Source organism: Arachis hypogaea, chromosome 4, assembly GCF_003086295.3.
Source record: "Arachis hypogaea cultivar Tifrunner chromosome 4, arahy.Tifrunner.gnm2.J5K5, whole genome shotgun sequence".
Taxonomy (NCBI): Eukaryota; Viridiplantae; Streptophyta; class Magnoliopsida; order Fabales; family Fabaceae; genus Arachis; species Arachis hypogaea.
The window spans coordinates 21,971,764-21,987,983 of record NC_092039.1 but is presented as its reverse complement, the minus strand read 5'-3'; the positions used below and the strand labels follow the sequence as shown (position 1 = coordinate 21,987,983).

At 34.4% G+C, this 16,220-nt stretch overlaps 3 protein-coding genes across 3 annotated transcripts; all 3 read right to left on the bottom strand.

Moving 5' to 3' along the window:
* Positions 1-410: 410 nt before the first annotated feature.
* LOC112796511 (protein TRIGALACTOSYLDIACYLGLYCEROL 4, chloroplastic) lies at positions 411-4,203 on the bottom strand. Its single transcript, XM_025838983.3, has 5 exons — positions 3,404-4,203; positions 2,555-2,792; positions 1,787-2,150; positions 1,294-1,625; positions 411-750 (listed from the first exon to the last, which is right to left on the bottom strand). The coding sequence occupies exons 1-5, from the start codon at positions 3,661-3,663 to the stop codon at positions 556-558; spliced, it is 1,389 nt and encodes a 462-aa protein (XP_025694768.1). The 5' UTR covers positions 3,664-4,203; the 3' UTR covers positions 411-555.
* Positions 4,204-6,715: 2,512 nt separating this feature from the next.
* Positions 6,716-9,143, bottom strand: LOC112796509 (uncharacterized). Its single transcript, XM_025838982.3, has 4 exons — positions 9,115-9,143; positions 8,702-8,956; positions 7,939-8,006; positions 6,716-7,847 (listed from the first exon to the last, which is right to left on the bottom strand). Exons 2-4 carry the CDS (start codon positions 8,805-8,807, stop codon positions 6,966-6,968), a joined length of 1,056 nt encoding a protein of 351 aa, XP_025694767.1. The 5' UTR covers positions 8,808-8,956; positions 9,115-9,143; the 3' UTR covers positions 6,716-6,965.
* A 1,227-nt stretch (positions 9,144-10,370) lies between these two features.
* Positions 10,371-14,358, bottom strand: LOC112796508 (protein GAMETE CELL DEFECTIVE 1, mitochondrial). Its single transcript, XM_025838981.3, has 3 exons — positions 13,583-14,358; positions 11,296-11,485; positions 10,371-10,774 (listed from the first exon to the last, which is right to left on the bottom strand). Exons 1-3 carry the CDS (start codon positions 14,326-14,328, stop codon positions 10,556-10,558), a joined length of 1,155 nt encoding a protein of 384 aa, XP_025694766.2. The 5' UTR covers positions 14,329-14,358; the 3' UTR covers positions 10,371-10,555.
* Positions 14,359-16,220: the final 1,862 nt, after the last annotated feature.

Here is a 16,220-nt window from a genome sequence, read left to right as displayed (position 1 = left end):
GAGGAAGAAGAAGAAGAAGAGGCACGGAGAAAGAAGAAGAAGAAAAAGCGGCACAAAAAAAACGTGAAACAGCATAAATAAAGCGCGTGTAAGTGACGTAAGAGTTACAACACGTTTTGGTGGATTAGGCATTAATAAACTTGTAATAGTTACAAGCCCTAATCGCTTGTATACTGAGCTTTTCCCTTAAAATATACCACTCCCTGCGTCTAAAAATAAGTGTTGCTTTAACTTTTGATACATTAAAAAACCAATGTATTTAGCTGCAAAATAAGTTAGGGGGTTAAAAAAGGATCAACACATTATCTTCTTTTTCTGTCAACTTTGACGTGTTCATCACTATTTTTCGTGTCGACAATTATAATCCCAAAAGATATTGAAAGAAAAAAGTAACAAAATAGAAATAACTATTTCCACAGAAATTGAGATTGATAAATAACAACCACTTGTTTACATGACCATACAACAACCTTGCAATTTAATCTAAAGAACCAAAAAAAGAATAAGTTGAAATTAAAAGAATGGCTATGGAGTAATGTGTGTTGATGAAACTCCTTATTTCTCATAAAAGCGAAGTTCTGCCATAAACTCTTGGCGCTGGGGACAATACCATGCAACTGCTTTTGCTGAAAGAAGTACTTGCAATGCATACTCAATTGCTATTACTGAATCCTTTGCTTTTACAATGTTAGGGTCCTTCAAATCAATTGTTACTCCTGAATCAACTCTAAAACTCAATGGCCCAAAAATCTGCAAAATCACACAAACATGTGTTGGTAAGTGGTAACATGCAAGCAGCTTTAAGAACCAAATTTTTGTGCAGCATTGTAGAATTTAGACTTTCTACTAGCCTCTAATTTATTTAAGATAGATTACATTCACTTCCTTTGAGGTTAGGAGATATTTACACACAACATCCGTTGATTTGTCATGTCTACACGAACCTCCTTACGGCGGAGGTCAATGTAAGTTATGTCGTGTTTATAAAGGTGATTAGTGTCACGGTACACAAAATATGAGCAAGGGTGCTGAGTGGCATATAAACTAAATCTAAAAGAGATTAGTATATACTTCTACAGATAGAGGGGTGTCATGAGAAATAATTCCCAACCCACCCATGCTACGTGTACACTAGAAATCAATTACCCATTTTTGGTGGGTACATAGCATTTTTGTTTCCCACCACAAGGGAGGTTAGTGTAATTTACCCATTTGCAGTCCTTTCAAGATGGAATTGAACTAGCCAGGAAAAACTTCTAAGAATGTGAAATCGGACGAGTGAATTGGTACTACCTGCTGTTGAAAAGATAAGGTGGCATTGGGGCAAACTGCCTGAAAATCATCCAAGCTGGGCTTTCTGGATTGGAAATATTCTCGTGCTAGATTTCTCGCACCATAAAAGAATTTGGTACCTGAAGGTATATTCAGCTGGGCCTGAAATCGCGTAAGATCTAGATAACGCTTTTGGAAGTTTCCAAGTTGGGCTGTAAGAGAAGCAGATGCAAATGTATCCGCTAGAAACGAAGCATTAAGCCCATCAGGATTATCAATAAAAAAACCTATGGGATCTTCATTTGCCAGTGCTCTTTCTGCGCTCTCTCCAAAACCAGTTGTAGCAGCAGCACCTTATAAGAGAATTCAAAGAACAAATAAGAAAAATGCCTATGGTATCCAATCCATGACATTAAGCAATCATTTAGTTATAGAACGACGATCATTTTATATCTATCTAAATCTCTTCGTCTTGACTATTTGAGAAACTATCACAGAGAAGTGGCCATCTTACCGATATTCCATGATGCAGACACATTAGGATTAGAAATGAACAAGTCATATGGTTGCACCAATTTCAACTTAGGAGCTTCACTTTTCCAAATATCAACCTTGTTCCTGAAAGATATGGAACTTTTGAGGGCTAAACCTGGAAGTATGTTTCGTGGTGGTCCGCCAATTTGATTTTGGATCCTGTCAAAGGGCTCAGGTGACCCAGAGTTATAGTGCGCAGATAAATGATAACTCATAGAAGAATCGCTGGTTGATAGAGAAGCAAAGTCGATCGCCATTGAAAATGGAACATCCCAATAATTACCAGACTTGTCAACAAAAAGACCAGGAGAAACTGCCTCCACTGTGAGTTCATGACTAGGAAACTACAACCACACACCAATTGTACAGTTAGTATAAATACACAAAATCTAGTTCAGTATACACACAGCATGATAACGTAAAGTAAGAAAGATAGATAAAAGTAGTTAGCTAATGTGGTTTGTATTAACAGTGTATGTCCAAATTTTTAGCTAACTTAGAATTCATAATCAATTAATAAATGAAGAAGTTACATTCATAGGTAAATTTATCCCGAAATATGGCCATCACAATAACCGAACACCCCTCAAAGGAAAAATGAAAAGTAGCTAATAGGAAAAGAGAAAAGCTCACTTAACAATCTAATGTCTTGTCATAGAATTCTAAAACAGAATACTAAAATTCATCAAGAAATGGAGCCATGCAAGGAACTTTAGAAACTCAAAAGAATATACACTCAAATGCTTACCTTGTGACGAAGAATTGCTTTCCCTCTTGGATTATCATCATAGTCTAAGGCCAAATGTAAGATATCATCCGATGTTAACTGGAACTCTGAAAACAAGCCCAGTGCATATAATGATTTCTGCTGCAGCTGTCTCCCAATGGTTTTAAACCAAGACGAAACTTGAGATGGCTTTTCCTCACTTCTTTTAACAAATGAAATGAATTTTTGCAAATGGAATTGACCAAGAAGATATACAACCCTGCAAAACTTTCAGACTTGAAAATCAGAATTCCATGAGAATTGACATAGTTCAATTATGACAAAGACACAGCTAGGAAAAGAAGAAAAATTAACTTAACAGGATAATTCAAACAATAACTAACATGGTCACTTTAATCCTGTCCCAGTCCTACACATAAATCTACCCTCAATGAACTCATTAATTCACCCACATTGTAATAAATAAAAAATTCCACAATGTCACATCTCTTCAAATTAAAACTAACCACATCCAATACTGCTGCTTCAGTAGAAGCATGCCATTATCTAAGAGAGCAACATAACTATAAAAATTCCAAATTTCACCCCCTTTTAACTTTCTCCTATTGAATTGATTGATGCAATCAAAATTCAGAACATTGGCAGCCAACCCATAAACAAAATGGGAAGACCCTCAACAAGTAAACATATCCAAAATGCAGCCACAAAGAGATAAAAACAGCAAATTTAACATACCCCGCTGCAAATTCCGTCAATTGACCCACCACATGAACAAAAACAAGAATACCCAGATACACAAAACACATAAAAATCAAAACTTTTAACTATGGGAATGAACGAAAATGTGAAATTAAGCTAATATTTTGATACCAGTCATCGTTGAGTGGGAGGGAGAGGACTCGCTGGAGGGAGAGTCCATTTGGTTTGGCGAAGGAAGGAACAAACGGAGCGAACATGAAGCGCTGCATGAAGTCAACCTGCTTAGGCCTGGAAAGCCTGGGCCCCCTGGAAAGGCCCAAGGGTAGAGGATTCCCAGAAACAGGGCAGGCCGAACCCTCGAGGGTCTTTGGAGTTGAGACATCAAGGTCCCAAAAGCCTCCTCCATCCATTACCCATCTCAACTTCCTCATCACTCACTGTTTCGCATACGGTTGTGTTGATTTCACATTGACACTGGTGAAGTGTGTGTGTGAGTGTGTTGAAAATTGGAATGACACTTCTATATACTCTACTATTTCTGAATTCTGAGTGAGAGTGAGTGGGTGTGGCTTCTTCCCAAATGATTGTTGAATAGAATCGATCCTTTCCTTGAGAGTTGAGTCACATGGAAAGTGGTGAAAGAACAGAACAAACAGGAGAAGACACGAAAAGAGGCTTCTATGGTGGTTGCTAATTTCTACTTACAATAAAATATCATTTCTGTTAGTGCAAAAAATTTCAACTAACTTTATACTTGCAAAAGATTGATCTAAATTTAGTTTGACAAAAATTATTTAATAAAACAATTATTCAAATTTTTTTCATTTAATTCAATTTTCATAAAAAAAATGGGGCATCCAAACAGGCCTTAAGAATTAAAAGAGAAAAAAAACCAAAAACAAAAGAGAGAGAGACAAAATAAGGGAAGAGCAATACTAAGAAAATGTGAAGCTTAAAATGGTTGTAGGGTCACTTACCAGTTACCACCGAAAAGGGTTTTTGACGAGTTAAACTCAAGATGGTTTTTAAGATTGGTATTTTGTACTAAAATTGTTTTTGAGATTCTAATTGCACCAATTATGTTCTTGAAATTGAAAAAAATGCACCATATTAATTCTTGATCTATTTTTCATTAACGATGTGATGACATGGCATAATGACGTGGACTGTAAGTGACACGTGTCACTTCATGATTTGGCCATGTGTAATGGTATGATGATGTGGTGACCAGTGACACGTGGCATGCTGACGTGGATGGTTGTGCCACGTGTCCGGTTGTGCCACGTGTTGCAACAGTATTCGTCCACGTGTCATTCATTATGCCATCGTTGTATATGCACCAAATTAGTCCCTCACTTTGCATTAAATGACTCATTTTAGTCCCTAAAGTTGATTGTCGTGCACCAAATTAGTCCATTCACCAGTTTTTTCTCATTTTTCTATAAATTCCAAATTCTCAATATTTTTTAATGCATTAATTTCACTTCTATTTTTTCACATGTTCTTCAAATAAAAGTGTTTTTATAAAATATTTTTTTCTCTTACGAATACCCTAATGGCCGACTTGGAGCTGACGTGAAGGCTTTTCAAACATCTTCACTACCATCTCCGACCTCTTTCAATATTTTTATAAAATATTTTTTTTTTCTTGCGGACACCTCTAATAGCCGTCGTCTTGGAGTTGACATGAAGGCATTTCAAGCTTTCCTCATTACCATCTCCGACCTCTTTCGTCTAGACTGCAAAGGTCAAAAGTAGTAGTGAGGGTGCTTAAAGTTTCTTTAATCTAGCTCATTTATGCATAACGAAAACGTGTATTTCATAAAAAAATATTTATTTTAGTTATTAATTTCTTGTTAAAAACATATTTTTTATGAAAAAAATGTGTCTAATCAATCATATAATTATTTTTTTATAATAACATACTTATATATTACAAAATTTACCAATGTTAAATTATTAAAAAAATTATATAATTAAAACTAAAATCTTAAAAATTTTTATAAAAACACTTGTATTTAAACGATATATGAAAAAATAGAATTGAAATTAGTGTATCCAAGATATTAAAATTTTAAATTTAAAAAAATGAAAAAAAATTGGTGAAGGGACTAGTTTGGTGCACGTCATTCAATTTCAGGGATTAAAATGAGTCACTTAATGCAAAATGAAGGATTAATTTGGTGCATATACAACGATGGCATAATGGATGACACGTGGACGAATACTGTTGCGTCACGTGGCACAACCGGACACGTAGTCAAATAACATTGTGACACGTGACACAACCATCCACGTCAACATGCCACATGTCACTGGTCACCACATTATCATACAATTACACGTGGCCAAATCATGAAGTGACACGTGTCACTTACAGTCCACGTCATCATGCCATGTCATCATGTCGTTAATGGAAAATAGGTCAAAGACTAATATGGTGCATTTTTTTCAATTTCAAGAATGTAATTGGTGCAATTGAAATCTCAGGAACGATTTTAATGCAAAACATCAATTTAAGAGACAATTTTAGAGTTTAACTCGGTTTTTGACTGATGAATCGGTGAACAAATGGAAGAGGGTTTTAGGTGGAGAAGGTTCGAATAGAAACAAAGTGTGTAATGAGGTGGCTTGAGAATGTGTGTGAGCGGTGCAAGCAAATTAGGATACGATTGTTGCTGTCATTGTGGAGTGTTAGGGTTTTATAGGTATATTAAAAATCAATCATTAAATTATTTATTTTATATATGTAATATTTTATATCGATAGTTGATTTTATTAAAGGTTGTTTTTGATAATATAAAGTTAGTTTACATTTTTATTATCGAAAATAATAATCTATTCTCTCTAGTTAATAATTGTTCTGAGTAAAAAAGTGAGGGTAACAATATGAAGTTTAGGATACAGCTTGTAATTTTACTCATACTTAAATTTGATGATTAGGAATATTATTTTCTGTTGATCGTGACAATGATGATGATGACACCAAAATGGTCAAAGTTTTTACTGTTAAAACTATAGGAGTCAACAAAAATAAATGTGAAGATGAAAGATAGCTCAAAAGTACAGGTTAAAAATAGTTTTTTGTTTAGCTCAACGACTATTTGTGTAGTCGACGTAAAAAAGCAATTTTGAGTTTGTGACAATATGTAATGTAATCCTATGTTTGTGTAAAACATGTTTATATTAAATGTATATAAAAATCAAATCTAAAATGAAATAGGAGTAAATTATTTTTTTTAAATATATGTTAAATATAATCTAAAATCTTACATATATCTTAAAGAAAGAGGTATAGTGATATTGTTGAGTAGAAGATGAGAGGCGTATTGATGTTAGAGTTTGGTGTTCTTAGAGAGATTTGTGCTTTTTCTTTTTCCTACCATTTTTCTCTTTTTTGTTAGATAAAATGAACTCACTTGAAGTTCAAACACAATGGGAAGTGAGGAAAGGTACACAGTTCAAACAGAAGCAACAAAAAGATAACCAACCAACCAGCCAACATTACAATTGATCCTATTTCTGAACTCCATATCCCTTAGTTTTGTGTACAATATCCAGCTGCAGGATGCAACATTTAATGCTTCATTACATGACCTTCCCACTCCACTTGACAATCCTGCTTTTTTCTAATCTATAAGTTATGAACTTAAGATTCTGTTACATCCAAGCTACACGCATAAGTAGATCAAAATACAGTAGTTCAGATCATATTTTAGTTTACACTACAATGTCAACTATCACTGTCACTATCACTAAGAGAAAATATTGAACCATTGATCTGAGATTTCTGCTCTATTTGATTTCTATTTTTAAGTTTACAAAAAAGTATGGAACTATCCTTGATGGGAGAAACCCCAAGACTTTGAGAAGCGACAAGAAGACGCTTCCCAACTCTGGATTTTCTTTCTTTGGAAACCAAGTCAGCATGAAACGGAGCATGTTTTCTGGATCTTCTCCTTTTAGGCCCTGCTTTTTTGGAAACCAAGTCAACCCGAAATGCAGCATGCAGAACAGGTGGAGCTGTTTTGGGAGTTACCGGTGCCGGAATATTGATTCGTCTTTTCAAACAACTCTGTGGTGTAGCTTTTGATTGAACTTCGATATCACTGTGAACAGCATTGGATGTAAAGTCCGAGTTTGGAGAACTGTTAATATTGTCAATCCCATTGAAGCCCAGAAAGTATTTATTGATTATGGCTGACACTGATATCACTTGTGTTGACATCTTACTGAGACTGCCTTGCATTGAGTTTGCATGCAACACAGCCTGATTTTCAACTTTATTTTCTTCCTTCAAATATTGACTCTTCTCGGTGGTGCCGGTAGGTTTTTCGTCTTCTAGAGTTCCACCAGCTGCATTTTGCATGTAATTTTTGCAGAACCCTTCCGCTCTTTTTTCCTCACTATTGCATATACCTTTGTTCTCACCATTTGAGGTCATCAAGCCCTGGCGTTTAGAAAGAATGGCTATGCCACAGGGTGAACATGGAATATGCAAACGCGTTAAATGCTGAATGTCCATGTGAAGAAACCATGTTCTCCTCATCTTGGGGAAAACATGCTTTATAGGCAGGGAATCTGGCAGGTAGTAGAAGCATGATTTTCGCTTGACCTAGCAGAATATGCAGTAATTTCTTGAGCACAAACTGCTTGTTGAACAAGTTCATATACAAAGCATAGATACCTAAACATTAAGAACTTACCATTAATCCATTAACTTGGATTTCTCCTGTATCTGGTAAACATCCGAGGTGTACTCTCGCAAAGTCTCCTGAAGAACAATCATCACATCAATCATTTCTAATGTCAGAACAAATGAACTCTTAGTTAAACTGCATTTAATCAATAAAAGAAAGACTATAATACTCAAAGAACACTAGATTTTGAACATGCCATTTCAAACGGAATTTGCATCCCCAAGGAAGAATTCCAAACAATGCAGGAAAAACGAAGAACCGTGATGACATTATCATCGGTTAACTTCCACTAAAAACTTTGCAAAGACATTGCCAGGTGGTAAATATATCTAACTTAATAATCATAGACTCGTGGATCCAACGATACACTCCTCCAGTATAATGTTAGTATTACTAGTTAATGAAGCAATTAAAAGAACAATTTGATTTGACATACTGTCTCTAAACCTAAACTAAAAGAAGAAATTCAACCAACTTCCCTTCCAGCACAGTCCACACTAGATGCTGATAAAACCTTGAATGAGGATATAAACAAAGATTAGAACTAATAAAATAAAAAATTCAAATGGCTCTAACAAGGTACAAACTCTATGAGGAGAACATTCAGGGCACATGCAAAAGATTCACAACAAAAAAGATTGACCAAACTTGTTTCCCTCTCACAATAATAAGTACATTAAAGTTACAACTAAGATATAAATTGAAATTTGAGGATTCATAAAACTAACAAAGAACTCATGACGGAAAAGAAAGAGAGATTGGATGATACTTTTGAGTGATGCGACTGTAACGTGGGGAAAGGCTTTGAAAGCAATGCGAGTGCCAAAATTGGTGTCCACAAACACAGCAACTTCACCAGCTTCCATTGTTGGCATTCAATCTTTGTTCAGAGTAACGAAACAAAAAGAGAGCGTGACGAAAGATGAACGAGGCGGTAGCAGAAGCGTCTTTCTCAATTCCTCCTTTTGGGATCATCAATTCATCAACGCCTCCAAGGACCTATTGACAAAATATTTATATTTTGCTGCCAAAAACAAAAGAATTAAGGTGTTCATCAAAAAAGAAAAGAAAAATTAAAAATATTCTAATTAAGGTATTAAAAGTGGAAGTTTTGTAATTTTTAAAGAGAGAGAGAGAGAGAGAACCAAATTTTCTATAATATTAAAGAAGTTCAAAATTTACCATTTTTCTCTTTTGCGTCATCTCACATTAAAAATTAGTTACTAACTAATTATTCATATAAGTATATATAAAATAACATATATAAATATAGATAAATCTATAATTGATTTTTAATGTGTATATAATATTTTTTATAATTATAAAACACAGTTTTCACAAGTGTCTTTAGAAAAGTTGTTAAGAAACTTTATTTAATTTTGCATTTTATTTTTCCTATAAAGACTTTCTCCTTTCAATTCTTTAAGAGTGAAAATTACATCTAAAATATGAGGCGTAAAGTGCCTCCGTTAATCATTTCATTCTATATTCCTAAACTCTGGAAATTTGAGTAATAGGTGTGAAGAATTAACAAAAGTAGAACATTACTCTCGTGGTGTAGTCCTTAATGCTGTTTGAGATTTTGAGAATAAAACTGAACAGCACATTGAAAATAAGATATATATGACAAAAAAAATATTAATTAATATTATTGTATTTTGTTTGATGATAAATTAAAAATAAAAATAAATAATTTATAAAAATCTAATTTATTTTTATTTTTTTACATAAAAATAAAAAAAATATAATGATAAAAATTATATTTATAAAAAGTTAATAAAAAAATAAATTATATTTTTATTAGTTTTTTTAAAGAAAAACTCAATGATAAAAGATTAGAAGAACAGAATCTTGGAGAGAAGAATAGAAAGTGAACAAGAGGCGAAAAGGAAAACTTGTGTAAAGTATATATGAAGAGCGTTAAAAAACTTGTGTATTTATAATATCTAAGCTAGGCCTTTACAAGCATAAAACTAAAACACTTAAACCGTACACTATATACTTTTAGTCTTTGTGCCTTTTTTATAAAAAATGATACAAAATACATTAAATTAGTATCTTAAAACATAATCTTTGTGTTCATATCTCATCTGCGAAGCATAATTTTATGTCTCTACATTCCTATCACAAAGATCTTTGCCTATAGACAAGCACAACCTAAGAAATGTGACCATCACAAGTATCCTTGAGAATTGAGACCTTTAGGTGTGACGAGATCATCTGGATTCAGATAATATGGACTTGGTGTATGCCTCATGAGTGCCTAATTCGAATCTGAGTGGGATCGTATAGTCCATCTTTCTCCAGCAAATCAACATATGCAAACAACTGTAAATACACCTTGTTAATTTTCAGCCATTGGTATTTACCCTTTCTAAAATAGATAAATAGCAAAAGGATGCCCAACATCATTGTTAAAAAGAAATTAAGCAGCATAGTGCGAGGAAGAAAAGGAAGCCCTTGAATCAGCTTATTAAAAAATGATAATAACTCACATGTAAAGAGAGAATTGGCAACAACTAACAATACATCCCCTATGTCCCATGCCATTGGATGCATAGGACTACAAATTACAAATTTCTAGGTTTAACAGCTAGTCGTTCAAAACATAAGGATCAAATAATCAAGGAAGGATCCTCTTTCGTCTGCGTGGAGTCTCTCGCTTCACATACATCTTCTCCATCTCGTTCAGTGGCCGAGTTGAGCCATCAGGCATGCTAGCAAATTTCCAGCCACCACCACCTCCACGCTTCCCGCGGGGTCCCATTTTCTCTACAGTAAAAGTCCATCCATCTGAAGGGCGTCTTCGACTATACCTGTGGCACCTCACCTCTCCAGCCATCTGAACACCACCAAAATCCCATTATTCAGTGAAGATTGAAATGTAGTCCCATTATTTATCATGTGTAATCGCAGAACAACAAATGTTAATAAGAGTGAAAAAGTGGAATATGAATTCAAATAACTATCACCGAGTCCTATCTCTGTTCGTTTACTCCCTCTCCAGTCTCCTTTAATACTCTCATTTAATACGGGTATAATTGGGGGGAAATGTAATCTAGATTTCTTAAAAGAACAATTATTTGTAAAAAAGAGAAAACAATAAAAACAATAACATATCATTTTCTGTTTTCATTTTCTCTTTACAAAAACACCGAAAATAAAAAACCTTGAAAATAAAAACACAAACCAAACATGCCCTAAAAAGTCATATGTGAAATATTTTGCCATTCATTCAGCAGAAATAAAATAGGACAAAACTGGATTCTATTATTCCACAATATAAGGCCTATTGATATCTGGAAAGTATATACCCTTATGATTATCATATTAGGACATAAAATAATGGCCAAGTGAGCTTACTTTCTTTTTGTTGAAGTTCATCTTCTCAACAAATTCTCGATAGAGCATTTCATCTTCCTTTTTGGAGATTTCATAATGAACTTCATCCAAATCCTTCGTAATGCCATCCCATCCCTCAGGCATGACCTTGAAGTCAGGTTTGTAAGGAAGGGATGCAACATGGAACTCCCTATCATGGGAATTAAAGAACCTGCAAGAACAATGATTATAGCAAACAAATCAACAATAATCGAGATTTAAGAAAAAGCTCCACTGTTCTACAATTACTACATTGCCTTAACACAAATACACAATGCTCTCTTAATTCCAAATTTAACTTAAAAGTTCAAAATCACACCATGTATTCAAACATAAAAAAGGTAATCATATTCTGCTACACATAAAAGCCGGAACAGGAATAATTAAGATAAAAGCTAATATCAAAGTGGTGCTTTACAATCCTAGACTACCTACAGCCATCAAATACTACTAAAATTGACATCAGGATGTGTAGCATCATGTAATTCACTCAAGTAAATCCAATTGAAGAAAACTTGAAAGTTGAAACCAATCCAAAAAGTGATAGTCCACCATAATGCTGCTCAATGTAGCTAGACTGCTACAGAAGCAACGGAAAGCCGCACAGTTTAGCAAATCATCACTAAAGTAAATCAGAAGACACATCATTAGACATGTACAATTCTTAACAACAAAGTTTCAAGCAGTGAACAAAAAGAAACCCATCTGATACAAGTTTTAAGTTATCATATTTTGTAACAACTCCATTTTCAAACAATTCTAAAAGCAGCAGTTATCAATTTAGATCAACCACTTCTCTAATGATAAACAAAAATTGAAAACCACCAAGGACAAAATTAAGCTTTCCAATGCAACAAAGCAAATGATCAGTTTTTACGAAACAAACTACCAAGAGTTTCTCCACTAGTTATGGTTGGCTACATGGATCAAACAGCTACTATATTTTTTAATATAAATTACACTCACTTCTCCTAATGTTTGTTTAAATTAGCATCGAACTTCCCCTAGTTGTCCAACATGCACTATCCTTCACTAATTTACTCTTTTTTTCTGGAATACCAAAATCCCCCTGGCATCATCCCCACCCCCTCTCTCACCATCTCCTCTACTACCAGACAAAACCACCATCCAACCCTCTTCTCCCACCACAACCCCTTGCGGAAATGATCAAGAGCATAGTGGTAAGGGAAAGGGGAATTGACATTATTGTTGGTGGGATCTTGATCATTGATCACTAATTGTAGGGTGCATTTCAAAATAGCAGATTTCAAAATCAATTGATAGATCCCTCAGAAAGCCAAGTATCAACATAGGAGGGAGCACGGCTTCAAAAATCGAAAAAGGGTTCCTCAACCCCATTGCAAAAAAGTTGTGCAGAGGGAGCCCCCATGTTTGTTTTGATTACAATTCTGTTACGCATTACAACAAGGTAACAGTTTATGCCGTGCTTCCTCCTTCGGATTACTAAAGTTATCCTCACAGGGAAAAATCCACCAACCAACAAACCAAAAAAATGGTAGAGCTCTTACTGCTTAAATATTTGAAAATTAAAACATTGCCTTTGAACCATAATGTGTGTTTCAGAATCAATGGATAGATCCCTCAGAAAGCCAAGTATCAACATAGGAGGGGGAACAGCTTCAAAATCGAAAACAGGTTCCTCAACCCCTTCACAAACAAGTTGCGCAGAGGGAGCCCCAATGTTTGTTTCGATTCTGATTCCAGTACTCATTACAACAAAGTAAACGCTGTGCTTCCACCTTCAGATTACTAAAATTTTCCTCACAGGGAAAAATCCACCTACCGAGGAACCAAAAAGAAATGGTAGGGTTGTTAATGCTTAAATATTTGAAATGGCAACCATTTGATCTGTTGTGTGTTGCTTTGAATTGGAAAGTGCAAAATATGCAAAACCATGGAGACTGAGAACAAAGAAATCTTTGTGCGAACACTTTTTTTTCTATTAATTACAAATGTAACACATCCACATAAGATATATTTTCTTTCCAAATAATCAATCTACGTAAGGGTAAGGCAGAGCTCTACGATGTTTCTTCACGATCTTTAATGCATTCTTTTTTTTTTTTTTTTACATAGATGCTACCTGAGCATCACTCTAGTGTATCAATTTAATACATTTAACATTAGTAATGCATCCTTTCTTAATCATACATTCTTTATTCATCACAATACCATTATCTAATGTATAAACTGCATATGAAATTCACCAAACAAGCATATCAACGAAGTAAAACACAGAGGAACTCACTCGGGAAAGGAATCGAGCAGTTGCTCAACAGAGTCATCAAGGGGCCTGCCAAGCTTCTTCTCCTCCTCCTCCTCAAGCTCCTTGAGCCAAAGGATAGCATGGACCCTCTGCCTCATAACCCTGTAATCTTTAGCAAGCTTCTCTACAGTGTAAACCTCAGGATTCTGCTTATGCAAGCGGTACATTTCAGCCTTCTCGGAATCTTTGAGGTAGGATCCCCTGGCGCCAGGCTCCTGGACCTGCTTAAGGAGAGCGGCAGTCTCCATCATCCTGTCCTTCCACCCATCCAAGAAAATCTTGCTCTTCCTGTTCTCAGAATCCAGCTCCCTATCAAAGTCATCGATTTCCTGCATATCGGAGAGGGTTTTTGATTGTTCATCGGAGAGTGAGGGAACGGACGTGGTGGGAAGGACGGTGGATTCGCCGTTGAAGTGGTCCTTGGTGATGCCGGTGGACCAAGTGGTGGTGGAGGAGGGGGAGTCCCAGCCTAGGTCATCTTCGTCGAAGGGGTTGCCCCCAGATGTTAAGGTTCTGGAAGGGAGGGAACGAATGCGACGGGTTTCGTGGTTGATGAGGAGGTCGGAGGCGGAGGCAGTTCGTCTGGCGGCGGAAATGAGGCGGTGAAGGGTTTGCATTGTGACGGCCAACACGAAAGAAAAAGAATGAGTGAAAGAAGCGCTGTAGACTGGGCCTGTGGCTTGTGAGGGAGAGGGGAGAAATGTTAAGGGGTTTAGCAGTTGTGCCATATGGTGAAATTTATCAAAATAACTACAATCATCGTTAACTAATTTGGGTTGATAGAGTCGTTAGTTTATTTGTCCACCTAATTAAATGTTGGCGATTTGAATTCGATCTAATAATTTATTGGTCAGTAACAAACTTTTAAATTAACGAAATTTTATTCATATAAGACTTATCTAAGTAGCTGTTAAACTTAACTTTAGGTTAGGAATCAACATATGTGTTTTGATTGCTATACTAAAAAGTCATTGTCATGATAATCTAGTATTTTTTAATTGTTATCCTAACTTTTTCATGAATCTTAGAAAATAAATATACCTCTGAAAGACTGAAACTCTTAAATTATATATTAAAACTTCCAAAGACATTATTATGAAAAATATGATCCTTTTAAAATAATTTATAGAATATATTACAAAAGTACAAGGGTAAACTATAATTTTAAGGTTAGAAGAGAATAGTCAAAAGACGAAACTATTATTATTCATGTTATTTACGAAGATCTTTCGTTTAAACACCTAAAAAACTCCAACACGAAGAATATTTCTAAAGAATGGATTTTAGAATATATAGTAAAAAAAAATAGAAAACACAAAAATAAGAGAAATTATTAGAGAATAAAAAAGAAATTACTCTTAGGCACTCTATAGATAATTCTATTATAAACGAAAAAGTTATAGGAATAAATAACAATATACCAAATATAACAACTCCTTTATATGGGACAAAAAATAATTACTCACCAATTGTCTCTCAAATTCTAGGAGTTATAATAAAAGAGGAATTTTTTGAGATTGATAAAAATTGGATTAATAAAGATTTTAATGCACAATATAATACGGAATTAAAAAAATAGTATTTTACTAGATATTCTGAAAAAGAAACCATAGAAATAAAAAAAAATTTATAATTACTTAATAAACATGCAAATCACTTAAACATGTATAAAATGAGAACAGAATCACTACAGCAATATTCTATGGCTTAATTACACTAAATCCAGGACAAAAACTCTAATTGCACCTCAAATCAGTCAAAACACATTGAAAGTACTAAGTGATTACTTGCCACAAATTCAGTTCAAAACATGCAAATGATTCAAACATCTACAAATTGACATGAAAATTACTCAAACAAGCATAAAATGATAATGAAATCACTACAACAATATTTTATGGTCTAATTACATCAAATTCAGGACAAAAAAAATCAATTGCACCTCAAATTCAGTCAAAATGCACCAAAAGTGCTTATTGCTTACTACAACAACATTCTATGGCTTTGTTACATCAATTCAGACAAAATACACCAAATCATCTAACTGATTACTACACACGAACTCAATTCTAAAGATGCAAATCACTCAACCATGCAGAAAACATATTCAAATCCCTTAAACTCATGCAATATAGGTTAAACGATACGAGAAGCACTACAACAACATTCTTACATCGACGTAATACAGTTATCACAAAATGAACACTATAATGAGAATAGTAATATCTACTTTATCTCTAGAACACAAAATAAATCTACTAAATAAACAAAAATATGACTATTTAGTGTTTTGCAATCGAAATTGCGAAAGAGAAAATGAGAAAAACACGGAGGATTAATTTTTGAGTACCTTGAATCATGTTTTGTTTTCTCTTTCTGTGTTTTTTGGTGAAGATTTCGAATGTAATACCTAATTACCCTAAGCCTTATCTCATGCCGTAAAGCAAAGGTTAATCAAAGGTTACGACAATTTTAAGGCTTATACGTATTATATAGAAAGAAATAATATATTCTAGAAGCCCGACGAAGGATTAAGCTCAAAAGCATAGTTTAAAAAATGCAAAACATTCACACGAAGCTACACTAAACGAGGCACAAGATAATAATCACAAAAATCTAG